Source organism: Peromyscus maniculatus, chromosome 18 (genome assembly GCF_049852395.1).
Source record: "Peromyscus maniculatus bairdii isolate BWxNUB_F1_BW_parent chromosome 18, HU_Pman_BW_mat_3.1, whole genome shotgun sequence".
Classification (NCBI taxonomy): Eukaryota; Metazoa; Chordata; class Mammalia; order Rodentia; family Cricetidae; genus Peromyscus; species Peromyscus maniculatus.
The window spans coordinates 1,497,148-1,525,000 of NC_134869.1; the positions used below are offsets into that span (position 1 = coordinate 1,497,148).

The 27,853-nt window shown below is 43.8% G+C and overlaps 1 protein-coding gene across 1 annotated transcript in view; it reads left to right on the top strand.

The window, feature by feature from the left end:
• The first annotated feature begins 6,952 nt into the window (after nt 1-6,952).
• The window catches only part of Bpifc (BPI fold containing family C), a 55,710-nt gene continuing 34,809 nt past the window's right edge, over nt 6,953-27,853 (top strand). The window contains exons 1-3 of the mRNA XM_076554445.1: nt 6,953-7,068; nt 21,197-21,320; nt 26,606-26,726. Coding sequence (XP_076410560.1) covers nt 6,961-7,068; nt 21,197-21,320; nt 26,606-26,726 — 353 coding nt within the window. The 5' untranslated portion in view covers nt 6,953-6,960. The remainder of the gene's footprint in view (nt 7,069-21,196; nt 21,321-26,605; nt 26,727-27,853) is intronic.

Genomic DNA, 27,853 nt, shown 5'->3' on the forward strand with positions numbered 1-27,853 from the left:
CCTGCGCTGCCGCCTGAGACTATGGTGATGCCAGGGCCTGTGCTGTGGCCAAGGGCCATGTCCGAGTCCGTGGTCCCACGCAGCCTGCCTGGGTCTGTGTTGATGTCCCTGGCCCATGTTACCACAAAGCCTATGCGAATGTCCGTGGATCTGTACTGCAACCTAAAGCCATGGTATTGTCTAAAGACCCCTGCTGAGCTGACTCTGCCCCTCTGGGGCCACTGCATAGTGGCACCAGTGGTGACATGGGCCTGGGAGAGCTGGCCCTGCCCCTTGCCTGGGCAGCCTGGGAGAGCTGGCCTTGGTGGTGAGGGTGAGGAACAGCTGGTCCCACCCCTCACCAGCTGCCACATTCCTGGTGGTGCATTGGGAGGGCCGGCAGGCTGACTACCACCCAGGCCCAGCCCCAGAGCTTTGAGTTGGCACATCCCAACATCTTCCCTGTCCATGAGCTGCTGGAGCACGTGAAGGGATCAGTCCTGCGGATCCATAGCCACAGGATCTCCATGACTCAGGAGTCTCTATGAGAGTCCAGTATCAATGGTATATCAGAAGCCAGAGGCCTTGAACTAAACTAATGGCTCATTGCAAAGAACATTCCCAAGTAAAGCTGTTTGGGCAGAAGGGTGGACTGCAGCTTTCAATGCCACAATGACAACGATGGAATGTGTGATGGATGGAGAGGCAGGAAAGAATGAGGAACAGAATGATACACACAGAGAAAGCTGTGGTTGATAGAGAAGCAGGTCATTGTCCAGAGCGGTTGGTGAGATGGTTTTCAGGGGTTTTGGGTTTTGGTTGGTTGATCTCCTTCTCCTTCTCCTTCTCCTTCTCCTTCTCCTTCTCCTTCTCCTTCTTCTCTTTCTCCTCCTTCTCCTTCTCCTCCTCCTCCTTCTTCTTCCTCTCCTCCTCCTTCTTCTTTTCCTTCTCCTCCTTCTTCCTCTTTTTCTTCCTCTTCTCCTCCTTTCCTAATTTTTATTTTTATTTTTTATTTTCTTTGGGAGGGAGCAGGCTACATGGTGGAGGACAAATATGGAAAGACTGGGAAATGAGTGGGATTAGGGTGCATGATATGAAATTCTGAAAGACCCAATAAAAAGTTATGTTAATAAACATTTAACTTGCAGGGTTTCCTTCTACATGGAAATACAATTTCTTTCTTAAGGAGACACAAACCATGTCTACGGATCCTCAGAAGGTCTCAAGGACAAACCAAAGTTCACCTTGGCCAAACAATGAGTTTATGAAACTTCCTTACAGAGTATGGTGAGGGGTTGCTGGTAGGAACATGGGGGAGGCCAGAGCAGCCATACTGGAAAGTTTCCAGCAGCATGGATGATGGCTTCCCCAGAGCTGCATGGAGTTTCTTCGATTAATCTTCCCCAACTTATATATTCCACACCTCCTGAGAATGTAAGGCCACAGGTAAGCAGAACAGAGCTAGCTACATACAAATGACCTGGTGTACTGCAGCCCAAGAGACCAGCTCTCAGGACTGCACCCAGGGTTACAAAAAGAATGCTTTTCAGAGTATTGGGACCTAGGAAAATTTCTTATCCATCTGAGAGAAAGACTCAGACACAATCTGAGGGTCATGTTCTTTATTCTCTCCAGCTCCAATTCTCCAGCTCTAGTTCTCTGCTCTAATTTCTCTTGCTCTAATTCTCTTTAGTTCCTCTGTTCATACAGCTTATAAACATATTCAACAGCAAACTTTAGGCAATAAAAAAAAATTTACAAAGCTACTTCTTGGGGTCATAATGTATTCCTTGAGCAAACAATGAAGAGAAAAGCCATTTACCATGGCAATGTATAGACAAAGACATGGGATTTGGCACTTTCCTGGGCAGTGGCGTTGAAAGCATCCCAAACCATTCACACACACACACACACACACACACACACACACACACACACATATATATATTCCTGCTTACAGTCTCAGAGCAGAGCAGAGGGAAGCTTGTAACTCTTTATTCAAGGCTATGAGGCCAAACCATCCTCTGAAGCCCTGGTTAATTGTGAAACTTTTTCCACAGTAGATGGACATAAATCTATTTTTCTCTGGACTTAGTTAATTGATTAATTGTTATTCATGACCTAAACAATAAACAGTTAGTTAGCTGATCGTTGAGTCTTGTATTAAAATTCTGAGGTTAGAAGTTCACGTAGAGAGTTAATTGCTTGAGGAATTTGTGTAGGGTGTTAGGTCTTTATCAGCCACACTTTACAAGCAGGGAACTGGCACCAAGGTTGCCTTGTGCCTGACCTTGGTTCTACAAATTGACACCTGGGAATGTGTCCTCTAGCATTTCATTTGCAGGTGCAACTCTGTTTTGAATTTGTTTTGAAGTCTAAAATCAGACAAGTGTGAAAAAGGCTGCCCTTGTAGCTGAGAACACTGCTATATTCCTATGTCAGTCTGAGCCATAAGAAACATCCCAGTGTTATTTCTATTCATCAAAATTGTACAGTTTAAGCAGAAATCATCTTCCTGACCATCCATAACTATAGGTGTGCCCAAAGATGGAATATTTTCACAAGATAAACACACAAGCATTGGGGAAACACCCATAGCTGTTTTTAGTGAAGAAATGGAGTGGCACATGAGAAAAACTACAGACAGAAAACAACCAGTCATTTACAATCAGTGACCCCATGGTCCTTGCCAAGTGGGGCTCCCCATCAGAGAGTTATTCATTTGGTGGGTCGACCTGTTGAATACTAGTTGTCACCCGATGCATACTCCCATGGCCTCCAGCACTGATGGACAGCTGGAACCTCAACTGAAGGTCCAGTGATCCTCCACAACTCCCTCCTCTGAGGGAACAGTCAACAGATTCACTCTTTCAAGCATGCACAGCTGATCTGATAATGATACTGGCTGCTTTGCTCAGAGCACAAAGTTCTACATGCTACATATTCTAGAAACCAAGCACAAAGAATGGTTAATTCCTTCAAATTGGATCTTGGCATCTTTAACAAATAATTATTTCTACATAGTTAATTATTATCTTCCTTCTGGAGCATTAATTCAAAGTATCCCTTGATCTGAAAAGACTAAAGCCCTGTCAGCCATTAGTAAATGAGATAAGTAATCTTGTGTTTTAGATTACAATCATGAGTAGTTAGAATAAACAGGAATTACCAGCAACTTTTTTTCACTTAAATGTGGAAACCAAAAGACGATGGAATTGGATAGAGTACTGTTGGCTTTTGTTGTTTTCTTGACGAACTTGGAAGTTTTGCCTTAAAATGATTCCTTGAACAGAGTAGAAAATTAGTTGAGCCCATTTAAACATCCTTTCTAAAAGCAGTGAAACCAATTTCTCCCTTTCTTAGACCTTTTAAAATTTGTTATTTATAGCCAGGTGATAGTGGTGCATGCCTTTAATCCCAGCACTGGAGAAGCAGAGGCAGGAGGATCTCTGTGAATTCAAGGCCAGCCTGGTCTACAGAGTGAGTTCCAGGACAGCCAGGACTGTTACTCAGTGAAACCCTCTCGAGGGTGGGAGGGCATGCCACAGGATGTGTGGATGATCAAGGGCCACCTGGAGGAGTCAGTCCTCTCCTATCTTTGCGTAGGTTCCAGGGACTGAATTTAGTCCACCAGACTTGAACCTCTACCTACTGCTCATCTTCCCTCCTGACTTTTGTTTTTTAAACTCCAATTGATGGCAGCCGGGCGGTGGTGGCGCACACCTTTAATCCCAGCACTCAAGAGGCAGAACCAGGCAGATCTCTGTGAGTTCGGGGCCAGCCTGGTCTCCAAAGCAAGTTCCAGGAAAGGTGCAAAGCTACACAGAGAAACCCTGTCTCGAAAAACCAAATAAATAAATAAATAAATAAATAAATAAATAAATAAATAAATAAATAAACTCCAATTGTTTGAGCCACTTAAAAAATTATTCTACCTTTCATGGGAGCTGTAGAGTGTTAGGTCTTTATCAGCCATATGTTATTCATTTAAGATGTTTCCAAATTTCCTTAAAAGGGAAATGTCACGTAGAAAGAAAGCATCTGTGAATTTTCAAATAAAGGACAGCTATAAAAACTGCATGTGACCCGCTTATCTGTGTTTCCATACCTATCAGTTCAGGCAACAGCTTAGTTCAAAGGAATTTGGGAAAACTGCCTCTGTCCTGACCTTTACTGCTGCTGTCCCCACAGTGACTCAGTAGAGCAACATGTTCTTCTGCAGTCCACGTAATCCAGGGGTGATTTAAAGAATACTGGAGGGCCAGGCATTCGGGAGGCAGAGGCAGATCTCTGTGAGTTCCAGGCCAGCCTGAGTACAGAGTGATTTCCAGGAAAGGCTCCAAAGCTACACAGAGAAACCCTGTCTCAAACAACAACAACAACAACAACAAAAATACTGGAGGATGTGGTTGGATTATATGAAATGCTATCTTGCTGGATAGAAGATACTTCTCTCTGAAGATCTGAGGACCTGTGGGGCATTTGGAGCCAATACCCTATAGACACTGAGGGATGACTGTAACCATGGAAACTAATTTTGCATTCCTCTTCAAGAGGAAGAGGTGGACCAAGAAACTATTGGTGCCACCCTAGGAAGATGCTGAAGAAAGAACATAAATGTTTAGAGTTATTTTATAAATTTTTCCATATAATAGGTGGCATCATTCATCCTCTATGTCTGCTCCTGCATTTTTTTTTCTAATGCACTAAGAAGGACCACAGTACAATTTCATGCACTTATCTGTGTGACGCCTGGCATTGTCTCCCATCAAGCATCCTAGGACCCAATGCCAAAATGGTGTCTTTCACTTCTGGGTGATGACTCAAAATTCATGCTTCCAGAGACCTCTCCCCTGAATTCAAGCTACATGCATGGCTCTCATCAGCATCACTCTGCCTACCGCTATATTCATCCTCATCCAAAGCTCTCATCAGCATCACTCTGCCTATCACTGTGTCCATCTTCATCCATAGCTCTCATCAGCATCACTCTGCCTACCACTGTGCCCATCCTCATGCATGGCTCTCATCAGCATCACTCTGCCTACCACTGTGTCCATCCTCACACTGTTCCACTGACTCACTTTTCTTGGTCCCTCCCCACTATTTCCCTTCAGTGACTTCTAATAGTCAGAGTTCAAGTCACATATTACCTCTCATAGAAGCCAGCCTGGACCATCCTGACAAGTTGGCCTCCTGCAGCTACATCACTCTACCAATTATAAGGTTACTGCACCGCTACATTCCCTTATTTCCTTCATAGTGTCATTAGTCAGCTTTCCATCACTGTAAAAAGTTACCTGAGACAATTAAGTCATAAAAAATACAGGTTTATTTGACTCGTGGTTTTAAAGGTGCCACTCTGTGACAGTTTGGCACCATTGACTTGGACCTGTGACATGGCAGGAGTTTGTGGTGGAGGAAAATTGCTCACCTGGTGTCAAGAAAACAAGAGCATAAAGTGGAGAATCCCAGGTCCCCAGTTCCCTCCAGCAGTGTCTCTCCAATAACCTAAGAACTTCCCCGTGAGATCCCACCACTCAGAAATGGCACCATTTCCCCATGATGCCACGCTGACAACACAGCTTTTAATACGCAAGCCTTCAAGGGGACATTTGGGATCCAGACCACAGAATAATGCATGCTATAGTTTGTGTGGTTTTGTTTCTGTCTGCTAGAAGTTTCTCCGTCTTAGCCAGTGTTCCCCTTGTCTTTTCTCCTAAGGAGACCTTTGCCTACAGTAAGCCCTTGATAAATGCTTGTTGATTGAATAAGTGGATTTGTCTATGATGACTTGTCTCCAGGCTCATTTTGCCATTGACAAGGCCACTCAAATTTTACAGCTTTAACAGCATATTCCCTTGTTATCAGTGTTTCCTATTGATGCACAGAGCCGATTCAGGCAGAACCCCATTTTACCAGGGATAAAAAATAAAGTTAAGGAGGTACCTAGAACCCAGGGTATTTTTATGATAAACTCACAACTTCATCAGTAGCAGGGATATTGCTAAATGAACGTGCCTGCTGTTCTCGCTGGAGAAACTAGACATCCTGATTTGGCCCAAGCTGTCCTTACTTTAGTACTGAAAATACACATCCTAGAAAAACTGAGATAGTAATCCTATCTTACCCTAAACATTTTTAATGTAGGTAAATTATGACATATCATGCAATCCAATCTCTAGTCATTCAAAATTCACTAACTAGCTAAATGTGATGGTGCATGCCTGGAGTCTTCACACTTGGGAAAGTATTGTAAATTTGAGGCCAGCCTGAGCTACACAGAGAAATCTGTTGCAAGAAAGAAGAAAACAAATACATTAGCTAAATCATATAAACCAGAGAGATAGAGCGGCTAATAAACACATACAACTTGTGTCAAAGAAATCTTGGGACAGGAAGTCATTATAGCATTCTGAAAAAGAGCAAATGCTCAGAGATGCCATCTGTGGTCCTGCCTTGAATGATAAAGATGATAACTAGGCCAGGCTGGTTATCAAGCCACATGCTTTCAGACTGAGTCTCTTGATCCACCTAAAGTCCAAAAGGTATCCTATATAGTAGTAGAGCAGACACCCAACCTGGCTTATTGTCCCAGAAAAGGAGATTCTTCCTCCTTTTCCAACTCAGTATTTCCATTTCCCTCCATGATGCTGGAGGTGGAACCCAGGGCTTTGGACATGCTGGGTAAGCACTCTATTTCTGAGCTACATCCTGAGTCAGTTCAGTAAGAATTAACACCTTTTAAAAATAGGTCAGAAGCCCTTTTTTAATCATTTTGGTTAAATAGCCCTACTTTCATAAGAACACACGTGTTATAGGAAGGTAATGATTGCATGGGTGGCCTTGTCTGTTCATCTAGATAGAGACTAGTATTCATTCATGCCATTGGGTAATTGTAGTGAAGCAATTATGTATCACATTTTGAAAGAGTCATCTGAAAAAAAAGTTCATGGCTGAGATGACTCAGACTTAATTATCATGACGTTTCAGCAGCTTCGTTCAAGGCGCAAGGTAGAGAACACTCCTGCTTCAAAGGCAAAGGGAATCGGAGGTACTCCCCAACTTTGGACACTTCTGGATCTTGAGGTAAGAATCTCAAACAAACTTCAGGTCTCGGCTAGCCCAGGATCTCGGGATGGGGACCTTACAGGCAGGCATGACACCGTAGTCAGCTGCCGTGCGTTCTGAATTCTTACTGATGTCTGTCTAGGGTTTCTCATGCTGTGTGTGTTTGTCATACCTGTTCACCCGGAGCCCTCCTAGGGAAGGCTGAGGGGCCCTAAAAAGAGGGACTATCAATCTGAATTACACATCTGACTTGAGTTGGTTCAGAGTGGCATGGAGTTTGGGAGTTTGGGTCTTTGATTGTTTGTTTTATTTCAGAGAGAAAGCTAGCAAGTGGCAGAAAATTCTCTTGTCCCTCAGTCATTGTGTTAGGACTAAGGAGCCATTTCAAACCACACTGGTGACCTAGATCCTGTCACCACAAACCTGCTCTCCCACTCGTCTGAACAGTTGAACTTGTCAGTACTAAACTCTACGTTTGGAGAGGAACAACTTGGCAGGAGATTTCGGGGCCCCTCGTTCCTGGAAATCTTGCTATACTACGATATAAGGATAGACTCCCTTGAAAGATTTTCCAATTCTGCCTGTATTTCCTTTACACTTTTACATTTTTTTTTTCCTCTCTCTCTCTTAATCAATATGTTGGGATACCCTAGTGGAGACATCTTCAAACCCATTGAACTCAAGTTTTCAACATGTGCCTCTGTTTAGAATGTTGTGCTTGGCTCCCTTCTCACTGCCCTAGTCAGGGTTTCCACATCCATCGAAGGTTTTGCCAGGAAGAGCAGTGGGAAGCTGAGCTGTGAGTCTCCAGAATTTCTTTAAACTGCACTGGTGTTTTATTATTCCTGGTGCTTGGGACAGGCAGACCATTTAATCTAGAGGTGTTTTTCTCTTTTGTGTTGGAAAGGAAATATTGCTACGTTGGTTCTGAGTCTTAGAAAGAAACAGTTCCTGAGAAGCAACAAAATAGGTAATAGGAGGGCTTGGGACTCCTCTTGGATCCCTTCCCTGAGCGGCAGCTCACCCTGCCCCTACTTGTCAGACAAATTACTTAACCTCTCCAGTCATCGTCTTGCCTGTCAGAGCTGCTGTCCTCCTGTGCCCATAAATCATCATCCCAGGCAAACAATTCCACCGAAAGGTATGGACAAGCCAGCCCTTTCGACTTCAGTAATTTAATACTCTTAGAAGATGTCTGGAGGAAAAATATGCTTTTCGACACACAATTTGAGTTCCTGAATCACCATCAAAGTACACCAATTCAGACACTTCCTTTAGCAGGGGAGGGGGTGGGGTACAGGGGGGGGACAGCTTTTACCTCTGGAGGGGAACTAAAAACTCCATTTGTGCCCAAGAAAATATAAAAGAGAGTTACACAGAAATGTTTGATTTTCAAATGCTTGAAAATCTCCTGGTACTGGCTGGACTTCTCCACATTGAAGGTGTCACCCAGGAATTCTCACCTAAAAATCTTTGTATGAAAATGAAAATCTAGCATTTATCAACTCACTTGATGAAAAAAACCAATAACACTGGAATTAGGAACCAGAAGAACAAGACTTGATTCTCGGGTGCATATGGGACTGAATTAGTCATTCAAACTTTTTAAATCTCCATTTCCATGTGTGTAGCAGGAATCTTAAAAGTTTTTATTAATAAAATCAAACCTGAGGCCAGTTATTGGGGTGAACACTGGAAGATCAGAGAGACAGAACAAGCCATAGCTAACCTCCCCTGGCCAACTTCTCAGCTGATCCTGTTTCCTCAGACTGGAAGTCTCTGTGTCCTCATATCCAAATGAATCTCAGCTGAACTGCTGCTAGAAGCCTGAAAGCTTCACCAGCCAAATGCTTCTAGTTTCTGGTCCTCATGCCTTATATACCTTTCTGCTTTCTACCATCACTCCCTGGGATTAAAGGCTCGCTTTCTGGGATTAAAGGCATGAGTCACCATGCTTGGCTATATCCTTGAACACATGGATTTCTGCCTCTGGAATGCTAGGATTAAAGGCGTGTGCTACCACTACCTATCCTAAGTATCTAGTGGCTTTTCTGTTCTCTGACCCCAGATAAGTTTATTAGGGTACACAATATTTTGGGGAACACAATACCACCACACATGTGTCTAAATTGGAGATGAAAACAGTTTCTGCCTTGTGAGTTCTGTGATTGGTTTTTTTAAAATGCTAAATAGAGTCTAATTTGTCACTATTTTTGTCACTGTTAGACACTGGGACATTTAAATGCTTTACACTGGTGTAACCCTGTGCTTTTCCGCTGCAGACATGGAAATAGCTATATAAGTGCACATACGTGTGTTTGTGTGTGTATACATAGTTAAATTATTCTTTTAACCTGACATTTTTAGAACTTCTCTTATCTAATTAGAATCTTACTGAGGCCTGTTCCCTCATTTTCATACAGTCAAGTTGGTTCAGGCTCTTGCCATTGCTTCTCACTGCTATGAAAAATTGTTTGCTCTTTGACAAAAATCCCTCTGGTACCCATTTCAGAGTGATATTTCCACTTCTAGTCTTCGCCTCCAGTGATACTAATGTGGTCACCATCAGTATGGCCTCTATGTGGAAATATTCTGTACCAACTGGTAAATAGCTACTAATGTGAGGAGGCCCTGGGATATTCTTCTCATTGTCCATCCCTCTGAGCCTAATCTCCACTCCAGAATCAATCTCTCTCTCTCTCTCTCTCTCTCTCTCTCTCTCTCTCTCTCTCTCTCTCTCTCTCTCTCTCTGTATGTGTGTGTGTGTTATAATGTGTTATATGTGGATGTGCTCTCTCACCCTTATATCTTGTGGAGGCAACAGGTTGGGTATTTCCTATCTCTCTCCACTTATTTTTTTGTATAGAGTCTCTCACTGATCTGGAGCTCACATTTCACCTAGACTTGGATCCTCCTGTTTCTGCTACACACCCAAAATCTCCCCCTAAACCCTGGGATTACAGATGGACTCCGCCACACTTGGCTCTTGTGTGGGAGCTGAGGATCCAAGCTCAGGTCCTTGTGTTTGCATAGCAAACACTTTACCCAATATTCCAAGTTCCCAGCTCTCCAGGATCCCTTGGCCACCCTACCCCCAGGACAATCGCAGGATCAGAAAGGCCTGAAACATCAGGAAGCCACTGGACCTGCCTCCATCCTGAGCACAGGATGCTGTTAATACGCCCCTGCTTCCCACGATATGAAAGCTTCACACCTGTTTATCCTTCCTCACATCTGACCATCAGATAACTCCTTGCTTGGCCAGAGGCCTTCCTCTCCCGCTAGCCCCTCCCAGTCCTGTGGCTCTCCCTTTCATCCTCATGACCATCTCCTCCCAGTCTCAGCCCTGCTCTTCCTGAGGATTGCTCTGCATAATCAAAGCCAGCTATGCTGGCCTGAAACATCACACTAGCTTCACAAGGCCATACCAGTGTAAAATACCAAACGCCTCAGTCTATTAGTAAAGAACCACCACTCTGACAGTGTCCTCAGCTACCCTGGCCACTACTCCAAATTGTCCCATCCTCCCTGTGACCCAGACCTAACCTCCTGGCCCATGCTGCAAGACTGCACCCAACATCTGATGGGTGTCTGTACTCTACTGGTTTCTAATGCTGTGCTAATCATCTCTGCAATGGACTGTTACAATCCAGAGCAAGATAAGGGCTCTCTCTTCCTTGATTCACCCATTGATTCATCTACCACACTTATCAGTCACCCACTGTGTCCCAGACCTGGAGCATCTGATAATGTGTTTGCATTCTGGTAAGAGAGGCAGACAATTTTCAAGAAAATAAACATATGCGTATAAATATACTTTTCTGTCTATAGTTCAGCAAGAAATGAGATTCACTCAAGGAAGTCAGAAGTGGCTTCAGAAAGAATATGTTTAACATGGACCTTCAGGGGTTGTGACGATGGCTCAGTGAATAAAGCCCTACAAGTGTGAGAGCCAGAGTTCAGATCCTAGAGTCTATGGAAAGACTGGGCAGGGGCTAGGGAGAGGGCTCAGTGGATAAAGGCACTTGCTGCCAAACCTAAGGACCTGGGTTCAATTCCCCACAATGCACAGGGTGGAAGGAGAATCAACTCCAGTAAGTTGCTCGCTCTCTCTCTCTCTCTCCCCTCTCCCTCTCTCTCTCTCTTCCACATACATAAAGAAAATAATATTATAAAAAAATAAAGAAAGAAAATTGGGCAGTTACAGTGTCTCCCAACACTTGAGAGACAGGATTCTCTGTCTGGGCAAGCTGGACTTAAGTAAAAAAAAAAAAGTGAAGAGCAATTGAAGAATACACTTGATATCAACTTCAGCCCTACACATATAAGTGTATACATATACACACCCACACATGCACCCACACATGCACCCACACATGTGACAGTGCATACTCACCTTCATACATACCACATATACCTATCCAAACAAATAAAAATAATAAAGTGGACCTGGGGGAGGTGGGGAGATAAGGTTTCTGCAGCCTACATAAGAACAGCATGAGCAGCGGTATTCATTGGACATCATTCACATGTTTAGGGACTAAGGGGTCCACTTTGGTTGGGTATTAGATGCACAGAGGAGGCTACCGGTAAACGGGTGAGAGAGGCAAGCCAGTTGACTAAACTGGGTAGGCTTACACCTAGAGATGGACCTATTTACAGACAAGACAAGAGTCATGTTCTAACCCTCATGGCCCTCCAGTAAACTGCTTATCTGAGCACAGACCCGCTATGTGAGTTTGGTGGTTTATGCACTAGAGAAAACCACTAGCTCAAAGGATAGGTGAGGTAGCCCTCACTGCCCAAACCACACGCTGGTGCGCTGTCTTCCTCACACGCTCTCCACTGGCACCACTTTGTTCCAGCCAGGGCATCTTTTCCCATTTCACCCAAAGGCCCAAGAAAAGCAGTAACAGCCTTGGGGGCCCCTCCTTCCCTAGTCACACTGTCCTTGGGGGTCCACAGTCCCTAATCACACTGTGCTGTCCTTTACAAGCAATTCCCTGGAGGATCTGCCTATGTGCATCACCCCATCTCCTCCATCTTGCCTCTAAATCTACAAACCATCTATCTGACTTCAAGCTATGTTAACCAAGTGCCCCCACCTCTTTCTCCCCACTGAGCCTGCTCCCAAGGTCTAACCCTCTTCTAACCCTTATCTAGCCACACCCTTTCTTCTGTCTGAGCAGAGGGCTCTCACAAGTGAGACCACGCTAATCATCTCGACCACCTCCATAAGGTCACCTTCCTTGATTTCTTTTAAATTCACATGGTTTTGCTTTGTGAATTCAGCAGTGTCAGCCCATCTAGGCTGTAAATACCCCAAACAAGAACCAAAGTGTGTGTGTGTGTGTGTGTGTGTGTGTGTGTGTGTGTGTGTATTAATCATTTGGTTGTTATCCAAATAAGTCTACACCACTGTTGCTACTGGCATCTGTGATTCAGCCAACAAGAAAATGGGGTGGCATTAATTCAACAAGCAAACAATTGGTCACTTATACATCCCAAACATGGGCGACATAACACTGAATGCAATGTGTTCCCTTTCCTCAGAGTGTGTGTGTGTCTCAACAGGATGCTTCTGTGTGTCTGCTTGGAGCCAGGCCTTGTACTAGTCACAGAAGAAAAACACTCTCTTGACGAAGAGATAGAGAAGTAAGGAGGCGATCACAATGTAGGGCCATGTGTACCTCATATTAAGGTCTCAGGACTGCCCTGAGTTAAGTAGGAATCCGTAAGGAATATGTGACCCAATTCAGAGCCTCAGAAGGAGACGGTGATTCGTTCATCCAATCAGTCATTCAGTATTCACCTGCTGCCTACTGGGTGTCAGTTGCTATCAAAAGTGCTGGCGTGATGAAGTCATCTTTTTGTGAAGCTGGAAATGTTCAATCAGGAAAAAACCAAAAACCAAAAAACAGAAAATCGTAATTAACTACTCTTTAGGTTATAGCTTCTTAAGCTAAGGGTCACAACTCCATATGAGGTCTCATAACTGATGGAGAAGTTAAGAAAAATTTACAACAGGAAAGTTATCTAAATACACAATGACTAAAAATTAATCCAGAAATCAAACACACAATGAATCTAAGTTGTTCCTGGGAATGGTCACCAGTTCACTGTGTGATGTCACTACAGCCATCTGACCAGATGACATGGTCACTGCACAAGCTGCCACACCACATAGTACCAGCTGCTGAAGTACCTCAGCTTAGACTAAAGACTATTTAGCATCATGAACCACAGTTTTTACTAGACATACAACGTTTCAATCCCCCATAGAAACACAATGGTCTATTTACAGAAAACAGAGACTCGCATTTTTTGTTGTATTGATATACTTGTTTTGTGTGTGTTTGGGGGCAGGGGCATGCATGCCACACCACATGGGTGGAAGTCAGAAGACAGCGTGTAGAGTTTAGTTCTCTCCTCCCGCCAAGTGAGTCCCAGAGATCAAGCTCAGGCTATCAGATTTGGCAGCAGGCTCCTTGACCTGCTGAGCCATCTCATAGCCCCAGAAAACAACTTTTACTATTTTCTTACAATCTTCACCCAGTATGTGCCACCTTAGTATACTATCTTTGGATTTGGTTGCACTAGAATGTTTAGTTTTTAAAAATCGTTGTTTATGGTGTTGATTTGAGTTTCATAAAAAATTATTAAATGAATTTTGTATTAGACAGATTTCTAACAATTTCTGAAATAACCCTCAACCTACTTCTGCCTTTTTTTTTTTTAAAAGATGTATTTATTTATTATGTACACAGAAGAGGGCTCCAGATCTCATTACAGATGGTTGGGAGGCACCATGTGGTTGCTGGGAATTGAACTCAGGACCTCTGGAAGAGCAGTCGGTGCTCTTAACCTCTGAGCCATCTCTCCAGCCCTACTTCTGCCTTTTTATACTGTGCTTATGCAAAGTAGCATCCCCTGCAGTGACCGTCTTAATATCAACATACTGACCTACTCTGAAAAAAATACTGACGATGTTCTATGTCCAACATATCAAATATGCCACAGTTTAATTCTTTATGTAAAAAATGAACAAACACACCCCTTTCATTGGCATGCATTGCTTTTGTCCTTAATAAATAGTAAAATTATACATATTAAAGGCTGTTTTTTTGTTCCTAGGGATCAGTACCAAGGCCTTATGTATGTTAGGCAAAAACACAACCTTTCAGCTACAACCTTACCTCTCTCCATTATTTTAAAATAAATTTCTTTTTTGACTTATTATCAGTAAATATTGGCTTTGTATAGGAATTTTATAAACCTATATAGCCAGAGCTATCTAAAAATTTCTTGGGCAAAAGGGATTCCAGGTAGAAGTTTTTTCAGAAACTGTGTAGATGATACATGCTTTGGAGAAAATTAATTCTGGGAAAGAGCATCGGAACTCAGAGTCATGGTTGGGGGTTCTTGCTTGGACAGCGTAGACAGGAAATGCTCGCTGAGGTGACACTGGATACTCCCAGAGAAAGAGAAAGTCCTGGTCACGGGGCTGTCTAAGGAAGACTGTATGAGGCAGACAGGCTGCTCAGGGTCTTCAGGAAGCACCAAGTCAGTGAGGATGAGCTGTATTCCCCGTGTGAACTGGGAAGAGGTCAATGAGGAAACCTCGAGGCTAGCTGACTTTCACACTGAGTGAAATGTGGAAGCACTGGAGGGCTACAACAGAGCCAGCCAGAGAGCTGCTGTGATCTGACCTTCATTGCAAAGGGTCCCACTGACTATCCAGAAAGAGACAAATGCTGAAGCAGGGAAACTAGAAGGGAGGTTATCAAAAACTTCCATGAGAAGTGACATTGGCTTGAGCCAGAGACTAGCAGAGAGCAGCATGTGCCAAATGCTCCAACCTGCATAATGCTATGCTGGTGAGTTGTTGTGTTGTGTTGTGTTGTTGTGTTGTTGTTGTCTTGACACAATCTGGAGTCATCTGAAAAGAGGGTACCTCAACTGAGAAAATGTCCCCAACAGATTGGCCTGTAGGCAAACCTGTAAAGTAGTTCTTTTTATTTTATTTTATTTTATTTTATTTTATTTTATTTTATTTTATTTTATTTTATTTTATTTTATTTTATTTTATTTTATTTTACAATACAATTCAGTTCTACATATCAGCCACGGATTCCCTTGTTCTCCCCCCTCCCCTTCCCCCCAGGCCACCCCATATTCGCACCTCCTCCAGGGCAAAGCCTCCCCAGAGGACTGAAATCAACCTGGTAGACTCAGTCCAGGCAGGTACAGTCCCTTCCTCCCAGACTGAGCCAAGTGTCCCTGCATAAGCTCCAGGTTTCAAAAAGCCAACTCATGCACTGAGCATAGGACCCGGTCCCACTGCCTGGATGCCTCCCAAACAGATCAAGCCAATCAACTGTCTCACTTATCCAGAGGGCCTGATCCAGTTGGGGGCCATTGGTTCATAGTTCATGTGTTTCCATTCGTTTGGCTATTTGTCCCTGTGCTTTATCCAACCTTGGTCTCAACAATTCTCGCTCATATAAATCCTCCTCTTTCTCGCTAATTGGACTCCTGGAGCTCCACCCGGGGCCTAGCCATGGATCTCTGCATCCAGATCCCTCAGTCATTGGATGGGGTTTCTAGCACGACAATTAGGGTATTTGGCCATCCCATCACCAGAGTAGGTCAGTTTGGGGTGTCTCTCGACCATTGCCAGCAGTCTATTGTGGGGGTATCTTTGTGGATTTCTGTGTAAAGCAGTTCTTGATTAACAATTGATGTAGAAGAGCCCAAGCAGATGTGGGTGGTGTCACTCCTGGGCAGGTGGTCTAGGAAAGCAAACTGAGCAAGCCAGGAAGTAGTTTTTTCCAGGGTCTCTGCCACAGCTCCTGCCTCCAGGTTCCTCCCTGTTTGAGTTCCTGTCCTAACTTCCCCCAATGATGAACTGGGCTGTGGAACTGTAAGCTAAAATTAACCCTTCCCTTCCCAAGCTGCTTTTGGTCATGGTATTGTTTTGTTTTGTTTTGTTCCGTTCTGTTTTTCAGCTAGACAACTGTCTCTTAAAAGCAAGGTGTAGACTTTTTTATTTATTTTACTATCAGTTTACATTTCTAATTCAATATGAAATAGAGGGAGAAGATAGGGAGATCATAGTGTTCTATTCCCAAATCTTATCTTTCATGAGGTAACAACAGTGTACATTTTATTATGTAGATAAAAAAATACTCCTTACAAACATTACACCTTACAAAATACACCTTACAAAAAATTACACCTTACAAACATTTTAAAGATTTGCATACTTCTTATGAATTACATTATTTTTATGAGAAAATTCCAGTGTTCTTTTTAAATTTGTTTGTTTGCTTTTATTGAAAATAGATTCCTCTCTTATACAACACATCCCCCACCAGTTTCCCCTCCCTCCACTCCTCCCACTTGCCCTACCTTCCTTCTCCCCCAGATCCACTCTCCCTGTTTTTTCTTCAGAAAAAAAAACAGGCCTCCAAGAATCAGCAAACAAACATGACAAAACAAGATACAATAAGACAGGCAAAAGCCCTCATGTAGAGGCTGGACAAGGCGACCCAACAGGAAGAAAAGAGTCCCAAGAGCAGGCAAAAGAGTCAGAGACACACCGGCTCCCACTGCTAGCAGCGCCACAAAAACACCAAGCTATGCGCTCTTGGTGGGGCCCTTGGCAGTGGGACCAGGACTTGTCCCAGGGACATGAACTGGCTTCTTAGAGCCCATTCCCTGTGGTGGGATACCTTGCTCAGCCTTGATGCAGGGGGGAGGGGCTTGGTCCTGCCCAAACTTGGTTATGTCAGCCTATGTTGACTTCTCAAGAGAGGCCTTACCCTCTACAAGGAATGGATGGAGAGGGAAGAGGGGAGTGGGAGACGGGGAAAGATGGAGAACTGTGGTTGGTATGTAAAATGAAAAAAATTAATAAATATAAATAAATAAATGAATAAATACATAAATACATAAATAAGTAAATACATAAATAAAAACACCAGGCTTACAGTCATAACATACATGCAGAGGACCTGGTGCAGACCCATGCTTGCTGCTTCAGTCTTTGTGAGCCCATGTGAGCCCTGCTAATTGATTCAGTGGGCCATGTTCTCCTGGTGTCCTCCATCTCTTTTGACTACTGCAATCTTTCCACTACTACTTCTGTGGGATTCCCTGAGCTCTGAGGGAAGGAACCCAATGAAGACCTCCAATTTAGGCTCTCTCCTTACTAGTGTCTGGCTGTGGGTCTTTGTACCCACTCCAATCTGCTGCCAGAGGAAGTCTCTCTGATGATGTCTGGACAAGGCACTAATCGATGAGTACAGCAGAATATCATTAGGAATAATTTCATTGGTGTTTGTTTGTTTGTTTGTTTTGTTTTGTCAAGTTGTGTTTGGTTCTACCCTATGTCTCTGGGCTATCCGGTCTCTGGTTCTTGGTTACTCAAGCACTGTCAGGCATGAGTTCTCTTTCCTAGCATGGACCTCAAGTTAAACCATACATTGGTTGGCCACTCCCACAAGTTCTGAGCCACCATTGTCCTAACGCATCTTGCAGCAGGACAGATTGTAGGTCAAAGGTCTTGTGGTTGGGTCGATGTCTATGTTTCTCTTTTGATAGCCTACAGAGTACCTTCCTGCACCAAAGAGACTAAATGTAGGGGTAAAGGCTTCATGCAGGCACCACCTTCACCTCTCTATATTCAGTGAGTTATGTGGATGTTGTCCTCAGCACTGGGGCCCTGTTGTCAGCTTAGAGGAAGATCTTCTGTCCTAGCATCAGCCTGGGTTATTTGGGTGGTCTCCATGGGATCCCCTCAGCCAAGAACTCAACCAAATACAACCCAGTCACACCACTGGAAGCCTTGCATGGCTACAAAAGATGGCCAGTTCAGAATCCTTATCCTCCATTACTGAGAGTTCTCACTAGGGTAACCGTCATAGATTCCAGGAAATTTCCACTGCACTAGGTTCCCACGCTACTCTCAAGATGCCCCCCAATTCCTGCTGTCTCCCTGAACTCTCTTCCACCATCCCATCCCTCACCTGATTCCCCCCAACTCCTGTCCCCACCCACCCCCAGTCTACCCATAAAATCTATTCTATTTCCCCTTCCCAGGGAGATCCATGCATTCTCCCTATAGCCATTCTTTTTACCTAACCTCTCTGGTTCTATGGATTGTAACTTGATTATCATTTGTCTAATGGCTAATACCAAGTTATAAGTTAGTATGTACCATATTGGTCTTCTGGATTTAGGTTACGTCACTCAGAATGATTTTTTTTCTAGTTCCATCCATTTTCTTGAAAATTTCATGATGTCAATTTTTTTAAAAATAGCTCCATTGGGCATGTAAATGTACCGCATTTTCTTTATCCATTCTTCTGTTGGGGGACATCTAGGTTGTTTCCAGTTTCTGGCTATTATGAATAAAGCTGCAATGAACATTATTGAGCAAGTGTCCTTGTGGTAACATGGTGCATCCTTTGGATATATGCCTAAGAGTGGTATAGGTGGGTCTTGAGGTAGATTGATTCCTAATTTTCTGAAGAATTGCCATTTGCTTTCCATAGTGGCTGTACAAGTTTGCACTCCCACCAACAATGGAGGAGTGTTCCCCTTGCTCCACCTTCTCACCAGCATGAGTGTCACTTATGTTTGATCTTAGCCGTTCTGACAGGTGTAAGATGGAATCTCAAAGCAGTTTTGATTTGCATTTCCCTGGTGGCTAAGGATGTTGAATATTTCTTTAAGTGTTTATATCTGCCATTTGAGATTCCTCTGTTGAAAATTCTCTTTTTAGCTCTGTACCCCATTTTTTAATTGGATTATTTGTTTTTGTTTTTGTTTTGATGTCTAGTTTCTTGAGTTCTTTATTTTGGAGATCAGCCCTCTATCAGAGGTAGAGTTGGTAAAAAAAAAAAAAAAAACCTTTTCCCATTCTGTAGGCTGCTGTTTTGTCCTATTGATGGTCTCTTTTGCCTTACAGAAGCTTCTCAGTTTCATGAGGTCCCATTTATTAATTGTTGATCTTAGTGCCTGCACTATTGGTGTTCTATTCAGGAAGTTGTCTCCTGTGCCAATGCATTCAAGGCTATCCCCTACTTTCTCTTCTATCAGGTTCAGTGTATCTAGTTTTATGTTGAGGTCTTTGATCAACTTGAAATTAAGTTTTGTGTGGGGTGATAAATATGGATCTATTTGCATTCTTCTACATGTAGACATCCAGCTTACCCAGCACCATTTGTTGAAGATGCTGTCTTTTTTCCAGTGTGTATTTATGGCTTCTTTATAAAAAAAAATCTAGTGTCCATAGGTGTGTGAATTTATGTCTGAGTCTTCAATTGAATTCCATTGATCAAAGTTTCTGTTTTTATGCTAACACCATGAGGTTTTTATTACTATAGCTCTGTAGTACAACTTGAAATCAGGGATGGTGAGACCTCCAGCATTTCTTTTATTTTTCAGGATTGTTTTGCTGTCTGGGTTTTTTGGTTTTTTTTCCTCTTGAAGGTGAGAATTGTCCTTTCAAGGTCTGTAAGGAATTGTTGGGCATTGAATCTGTAGGTTGCTTTTGGTAGGGTGGTCATTTTTACAGTGTTAATCCTACTGATCCATGAGCATGGGAGATCTTTCCATCTTGTGATATCTTCTTCAGTTTCCTTCTTCAAAGACTTGAAGTTCTTGTCATACAGGTCTTTCATTTGTTTGGTTAGAGTTACCCCAAGATATTTTATAATATTTGAGGCTATTGTGAAGGATGTTGTTTCCAAGATTTCTTTCTCAGTCTGTTTGTCATTTGTATATAGGAAGGCTACTGACATTTGTGAGTTAATCTTGTATCCAGCTCCTTTGCTGAAAGTGTTTATCAGCTGAGGGAATTCCTTGGTGGAATTTGGGGGGTCACTTATGTATATTATCATATCACCTGCAAATAAAGATTCTTTGACTTCTTTCTTTCCTATTGTAACCCCTTGATCTCAAGTGGCCTGTGGTTGAGAAGGGGGTGTCCACCCAAGTTGGGGGCTGAGACACAACAACGGGGGTCTGTGGGATCCACAGGAGGTGTGGACACAGGGGAGGGGAGGCTGCAGCTGGTGTCCTGTTGTGGTGCTAGGGATGACCCTATGGATTGGGTCTGGAGGAACAGAGCTTGTCATGGTGTTTTATCACAACAATAGACACATTCATTATGCAAGTATAACAGGAGAGTGTGATGAACCATGCATGCATGAAACAGCATAGTAGAGGATATTGTCACAGAGGAAAGTGGAGCTGACCCAGGAGAATGAATTCACTCAAAGTCTATGGAATGCACCCAGAGTGCAGGAATGGGAATGGGGGGTTACACACACACACACACACACACACACACACACACACACACACACACACACGAGAGAGAGAGAGAGAGAGACAGAGAGAGAGACAGAGACAGAGACAGAGAGGGAGGGAGGGAGAGAGGAATGGGGATGGGGGATTGCACACACACACACACACACAGAGAGAGAATTGAACAAAGGCCCACAGGTGTGCAAAGACTAACAAACAGATGAGTAGAAAGCAGCTGGTTCTAACTGGCCCATTGGAAGACCACCGCTTAGAAGAGGGGATATAGCAGCTAAGAAATACAGAGACAGTGAAAGAAAATCTTTTTTGTTTTGTATTGAGACAGAGTCTCGAGGACTCAGTAAAGAGCCAAGCCTTAAACTCCTGATCTTCCTGCTCCAACCTCCTAAATGCTGGGATTAGAGGTGTGCACCACCATGCCTAGCTTAAATGAGATCTTGACTGCCATGCTAAGTGCTTATATCCAGTCCTGCAGATAAATGGGAGCTACCAGTGGTCTTTAAGCAGATGAAAGATTCCTCTGTGGCCATAAGGCTACATGACTTATCTGTTCTAAAATCTGTTCTCATCATCCAGAGATGAGAAGTCATATGCAGGTCATATCTACATCTACAACATATTTTTTCTAAATTCAATACAGGATCCCTGGATGGGTACATAGGTTGGTCAATGAGTGGGTAAAGGCATGGATGGATGGGTAACATTGGAGAAATTAAGCAATGACAATAAGCAAGCCTGGAAACACTGGGTGGAACTGACGGAAGAGGAAGTAAAAAGAATTAAAGGAACTCTAAATGTTGATTCACTGCAGATGCGAACAAAGCAGGTCCCAGTCCTGTGGGCATTCGTCCTCCTGTGGAACCTCTACATCTCCTCCTCCCAGACCGTTTACCCTGGAATCAAGGCAAGGATCACCCAGCGTGCACTAGACTATGGTGAGTTGGATACATTCAGAAGTCAGGCTATAAATGCCCTAGATGTGGCCTGTGTTCCAAAGCAGCAGTTTGTGAACTGGGTCTGAGCTAAAATCTCAGTGGGATTACCTAACTCCTTATGAAGATGTACCCGACACCTGGGAAGAAAGTGTTATCCACAAAATAGACATCCTGGTGGAAGGCATATTTAAACATACAGATATTCTCTCTCTCTTCTCCCCCACCCCCACCACCTATATCAGGGCTCTAAATTAAAATGCACTAGAAAGAGTATAGTGGCCTATGCCTTTAGTCCCAGCACTCCAGACATAGAGGAAGGAGAATCTCTGTGACTTTGAGGACAGCCTGGTCCACATAGCACCTTCTAGGCCAACCTCAGATACATAGGGAGACCCTGTCTCAAAGGGAGGAAACCTAGGATCCTCTAAATCAAACAAAACTTATTGTGGATCAGTGCACTTTATTCTTAAGAGGCTCCACCACATTTATCAGATGTTCAAAGGGATCTTAGACCAGTATTCACTACTTCTAGAGGGCTTTTGCAAGGCTAGAAACAAAAATGTTAGAATATGATTTTTATCGCGCTCACCTGAGGTCAGGTGCAGAGGATCTTGGCTGCAAAATCAAAATATATGCTGGGCTGTGTTGGCGCACGCCTTTAATCCCAGCACTAAGAGGCAGAGGCAGGTGGATCTCTTGAGTTCGAGGCCAGACTGGTCTACAGAGTGAGTTCTGGGACAGTCAGGGCTACACAGTGAAACCCTATCATGAAAAACAAAACAAAAAGAAATCAAAATATATGGGCCTGTTTTTCTCCTGTCATATTTTGCCTCAGATTAGCTGAATATAGATCGCCAGATCTCTGCCAATTCTTGTTAACAAGAGCAGCCAATCCAAGCACTATTAGTCTAACCAAGAAATCCCTAAATCTAACCAAGATTGACTCTCATGTTATATCAGAAAAGAAATAAATGAAATAAAGGGAGGGGAGGAAAGGAAGGGAGAGACGAGCTGATTTGGGCAACTTCTTCTCTTTTCCCCTGTAGCTCAGGGGGCACAAAGAGTCTAAAATTAACCCGTTATGTAGAACTGCTATGTGGATAATATTATACATATAAACAGGCACTAGGGATATGGGTGCACATTCATGCGAATATCTAGTTCCTATATTGATATGTCTGTGTGTTTGGAAAGTTGTCTGTGTGTTTGGAAAGTGTATGTCAGAAATAGGTATCTTGTAAAAGTATTAAAGTGGTTTTTCCACCTTGTAAGTCATAGCACTTAATAGATCTGAGGTCACCTGCATGGCGTGGGTATCAGTTCTACCCTTTTGCTCAATGCATGGCCTTGGGCAGGAAGGTTGTCTCATCTGGAGAAGTAGTGATGAGTAGTTGGTCTCTACGTCTTAACTGGTAGGAGGACCAAATGAGCTCACCTGTGGAAATGCAGGAAGGAGCTGTGGAGATAAGACGGCACTGGAGTCAGAATCGTCCCAGCATCTACCATGCCAGGCTATGAATGTGCTTCATGGGCCTTATGTAGAAAGTATTCCAATATGAGCCATTTCACAGAAAGGGACCCTGCCATGTCAGGGGTCTCGTAACAGCAGAGGGCTAAGGCAAGGCACACATTCAGCTCTAGTTTTAGTTAGCTTCCCATCACCACAACAAAACACCTGAATAAAACAACTTGAGGAAATAGAAAGGTATGTTTGGCCCACAATTCTGTAAACTACAGCCCTTAGTCCTGCTGCTTGATGGTTAATTCCGGGCCCGGATGAGGCAGAGCATCATGCAGGGATGTGCAGGGTAAAGCAAAGTTGCTCATCTCACGGCTGTTGAGGAGCAGAAAGAGAGCACATGGCTACAGACAGCACATTTCCTTCAAGGGCATTTCCTGATGACTTACGCACATGGCTACAGACAGCACATTCCCTTCAAGGGCATTTCCTGATGACTTACTCCCTCCACCTAGACCCTACCTCCTTAAATTCCCACCACTTCCCAATAACACATTAAGCTATGACTTCATCAATGGACTAACCCTTGGATGGAGTTAGAGGCCTCATCATCCAGTCACCTCTCATTGCCCCACCCTCTAAACACTACTGCACTGGGGCCACACCTTCGCCATGGGAGTGTTGAAGAAATACTTTTCTCTTTTTTCTTTTTTAATACATTTTTGTATTTTATTTTTTTAGTACTGGAATTGGAACCCAGGGCCTCATACATGCAACACAAGCATTCTACCAACTGATCTGTATCTCTAGCCCCTGGTATATACTTTTTAAAAATGTCTTATTAGCATATGTTAACTATATGCAATTAATATGAAATCTCTTGTTTAATGTGACATTTTCATATACATATGCAATGTATTTTGATTGTATTCACCCCCTTGTTACCCTCCCTTCCTACCCTCCTACTACCACTAATCCCTGCCTCTTCCTCCCTAGCCCCCGTGTGTGTGTGTGTGTGTGTGTGTGTGTGTGTGTGTGTGTGTGTGTGTACCAATTAGGGTTGGTCACAGAAGCATAGGCATCTTGTCAGCGACTACACCACAGATGGAAGTGTCTCCCTCCCCCATCAGTCATTAACTCTATCAATCCTCAGGGAAGGATGGTGCCCTCTGAGCCCTCCCACTTCCATTACAGGGTGTCAACAGGTGCATATCTAATGTAGGCAATCACAGCTGCTGTGAGTTACTTCATGCCTGGAAGTCAGAGCTCCACACCACATCTGGGGCCCTCCTCTTCCATTCTTCCCCTCCACACCACATCTGGGGCCCTCCTCTTCCATTCTTCCCCTCCACACCACATCTGGGGCCCTCCTATTCCATTCTTCCCCTCCACACCACATCTGGGGCCCTCCTCTTCCATTCTTCCCCTCCACACCACATCTGGGGCCCTCCTCTTCCATTCTTCCCCTCCACACCACATCTGGGGCCCTCCTCTTCCATTCTTCCCCTTCTTTTGTGATGTTCCCTGAGCATTGGAGGGAGGTGATACAGATATCTCATTTATGGCTGGGCATTCAACAGTCTCTTATTCTCGGTACTTTGACTAGTTATGAGTCTGAAGTCACCACTTACCATTTTAAAAAGAAGATTTTCTGACCAAGGCTGGAAATTAGACAGCAGTACTAATCTATGTGAATAGACATAGCTGTTTAGAAGATTGTTTGATGGGCATGTCATGTCCACTTAGCAAAACAACTGTCCCAACCATGGGGTTTTGATCAGGTTCACAGTATGACATGTGAACTTCCCCTTGTAAACCAAGTAGGAAATCCAATCAGAAAGGGGTTGATTACCCCAGAACAGAGTTGCTACAATTGCACCAGTAGGCTAATCCTACCTGATCGGTTGGTATTGTTTCACACAGCATTCACAGTAAGACTGGTGGAAATTCACCCTGGCAGCCTGTGAAGCGCCTTCTGGCACTAGCCAACAGGGAGGAAGCTTCTCGCCAAGTTTTAGCTTGGTTTCTCTATGTCCTGACCAAGGCATGCAGTGTCTTCAGCAACAGGGTCTCACTATCTAGTTCTGTAAGCACTTAGAGCAGTAACAATAGTCTGTATGGTTTTGGAAAACTTGGGGACCTCCCCGACCAAAAATGGAGAAATATTTCCAAACAGGTAAGTTCTGCCTCACCCTGCAATGTATTGTCATATTTCTGTTCCTTGTGCCTCAAATCCCTGCCTGATGATATTCACTGGCTGTGGGGGCCTTGACTCACAGGCTGTGGGAGCCTAGGCTGCCTCATGTGTGAAGTGGGGGCAAGGCCATTATCACTGAATTGTTTTGAGACCTGAAGGACAGAACCTAGGTAGAGAGGACAGTCTGGACACATACAGGCACTCCATACAAACTAACTATTACTGGTTTAACCCCATCAACTATACACCTCCATATTTTTATAGAATATGATTTGCTGTGCTCATTGTTCGCAGTATCTGTGGGGTGTGTCCAAGAGGAGATAGCCGTAATGGTACCCACCTCTCGGCCGTTGCAGGAAATGAGCAAATTGACGTGTATGAAGCACTGGGAACAGGACCTGGTGAAACGAAATGCCTAGCAAATATTAGTGACTATTCTTCTCACATGTGTGAACAGATCCCTTCCTGGTCACTATCATTCCCATGTCACAGATGAGGGAAAGGAGTGAGAGACACAGAGGCTGAGTCACACAAGCTAGTGAGTGACAGTGCCGGGCTCAAGCCTAAGCTCAATGCTACCTTTATCTTCACTTCCTTCATACTCTGTCTCCATGACAACAGTATCCACAGCATTTTATAGGAGGTCTGCTCCTCCTCTCCCGTGAGGATAGGACAACTGGAATGAACACAAGGTAAAGGAAAAAGGCAAAGTTGCATTCATTTACTTTAAGTTTTTATTACATTTATTATTTAGTGTGTGTGTGTTGGTCTATGTGTCATAATGCACATGAGAAGGCCAGAGGACAATTTATTCACTCCTTCTACTGTGTGGATTCTGAGGATCAAACTCATATCCACAGCTTGGCAGCAAGCCTCTCTATCTGCTGAGCCATTTAGCCAGCCCTGGAAGTTACTTTTATCAAGACCTCCCCACACACACCACAAGCTCAGAGAAATGTGTCCTGGGATGCTTCCATACAAAGAAATTAGTGGGCTATTCCTGAACAAATCAGAAGCAGTGATTAGTCACTTCTTCTAAGTTTGGGGATCCTTTGGAGAATCTGATGTGACTCCTTTCCACTGAAAAATGAAACGCAGTAAGCACACATCCACTCACTGTCTTTCAGTGGTTCCGTGGGTCCCTCAGCCTTGTGAACCCTTCCCTAAAACATCTGAGTTCAAATAATCTGGAAAGACAGAAGAATGAAAACAATTTTGTGAAACTGGCCGTAAGCTAGATGCTGGAGCCGAGCCACTTAGGATTTGGCTCATAGATCGCCAGAACCCACACTTTCCTGGGCGAGAATTAATCTTGTTCACATGTGCAGCATGTGCCTGGCGACAACTGTAGCGTCCTTTGAAGAATATCTTTCATTGTTTCCATGACAACCCTGGCCACACAATGAAAACCCCTCCTCGTGTTAGCCCTGTGCTCTCAGGCAAGTTCCTCCACCTCTCGGAGGACTAGAGTTTCCTCATGTGAAGCGGAGACAACAATATCCCCTTTGTAGGGGTGCGGTTTTCTTACTTAGCATCAGGGCTTACTCAGTGCTTGCATCTGTAGGGTTAGGCGTATTACGTCACTGTTGTCTTCCTTGTGCAAGCGGACACTTCCTGCTTCCCTCACAGGTGTTCAAGTTGGGACGAAGGTGATGGAGGACATGGCAAAGGAAATTGTCATCCCAGATCTGAAAGGTTCTGAGTCTCTCGAGTTCCTGAAGATTGACTACGTGAAGTACAACTTTTCAAAGTAAGAGAGGAGACTGTGTTGTCTCACATCACAAGGGACTTAAAACCAGTGGAGAAATCTATGATCCTGCTTCACCATCTAAGTTCTGACTTCTAGTCCCAAGTTCGCCTCATGTCAGCCACTCTGGGTCCAAGGATCTGGTGGACATTTCATGTAGCTGGGAGGGGGAAAGCGACTGGGAAAGCCTCTTAGAAACTCGGTGAATTTTCTCATTTGGCTTTGTCTGAGGCTCTCACCACACCACATTCCATCTACACAACAATGGGCAGAGCTTAGTCACAGGTCAGGGGTGTTTAGGGAAGGAGGAATGGGGATTCAGATGGCCACTGGGATCCAGGAAGATCCCCAAAGGAGGGCGAGGATGTGTGTGCCAAACTGGAGGTCAATCTCAAAGGGCAGAGGAGAACCCACTTTCCTAAGGAGTCATTGTGATTCATCATTTGCCCCAATGCTTTTTCAGTTGCCTATCGCTCTAGCCCTTTGCAGTAATAACCTCCCTGACTTAATGACAACCTTTTATAAAATCAACGGATATCTTTGTTGCAAAGGAGATGGCACAGAGAAAGTCCCTTGCAAATCTCCTCACTTGCAGAAAGCCAGCTGTTCAACATCTGTTTATTGAGCAGCTACCTCACACAGGGCTTTGTTCTAGACACAGGAATGTTACAGTGAATATAGGTGTAAGCCGTTGCCCTTGACTTTCTGCGGGAGCGATTGGCATTACATACATATTTGCAAAGACAACCATTTAGCTACGATGATAATAACATAACAGAGAAGTACAGAGAGAGCTATATAATAACAAATGCTAGTGAAGAGGAGGGGAAACTGGCGTTCTTGTGTTGCTGGCATAAGCAGTTAGATCAATATAATTTTAATCCTATGCTGTGCAATCCGTAAACAATGATCATTCATGGCTACTGAGACCTTGAAATGTGACTTATGTACCAGAGAAACTACATTTTTATTTACTTAGTTTTACTTTACTTTAAATAAAAAAGCTGACTCTCAGCCAACCACAGTGGTGCATGCTTATAATTCCAGGACTATATAACCAGGTGTGGTGGCACACACCTGTACTTCTAGCACTTGGGAGGTGGAGGCAGGAAGATCAGGAGTTCAAGATC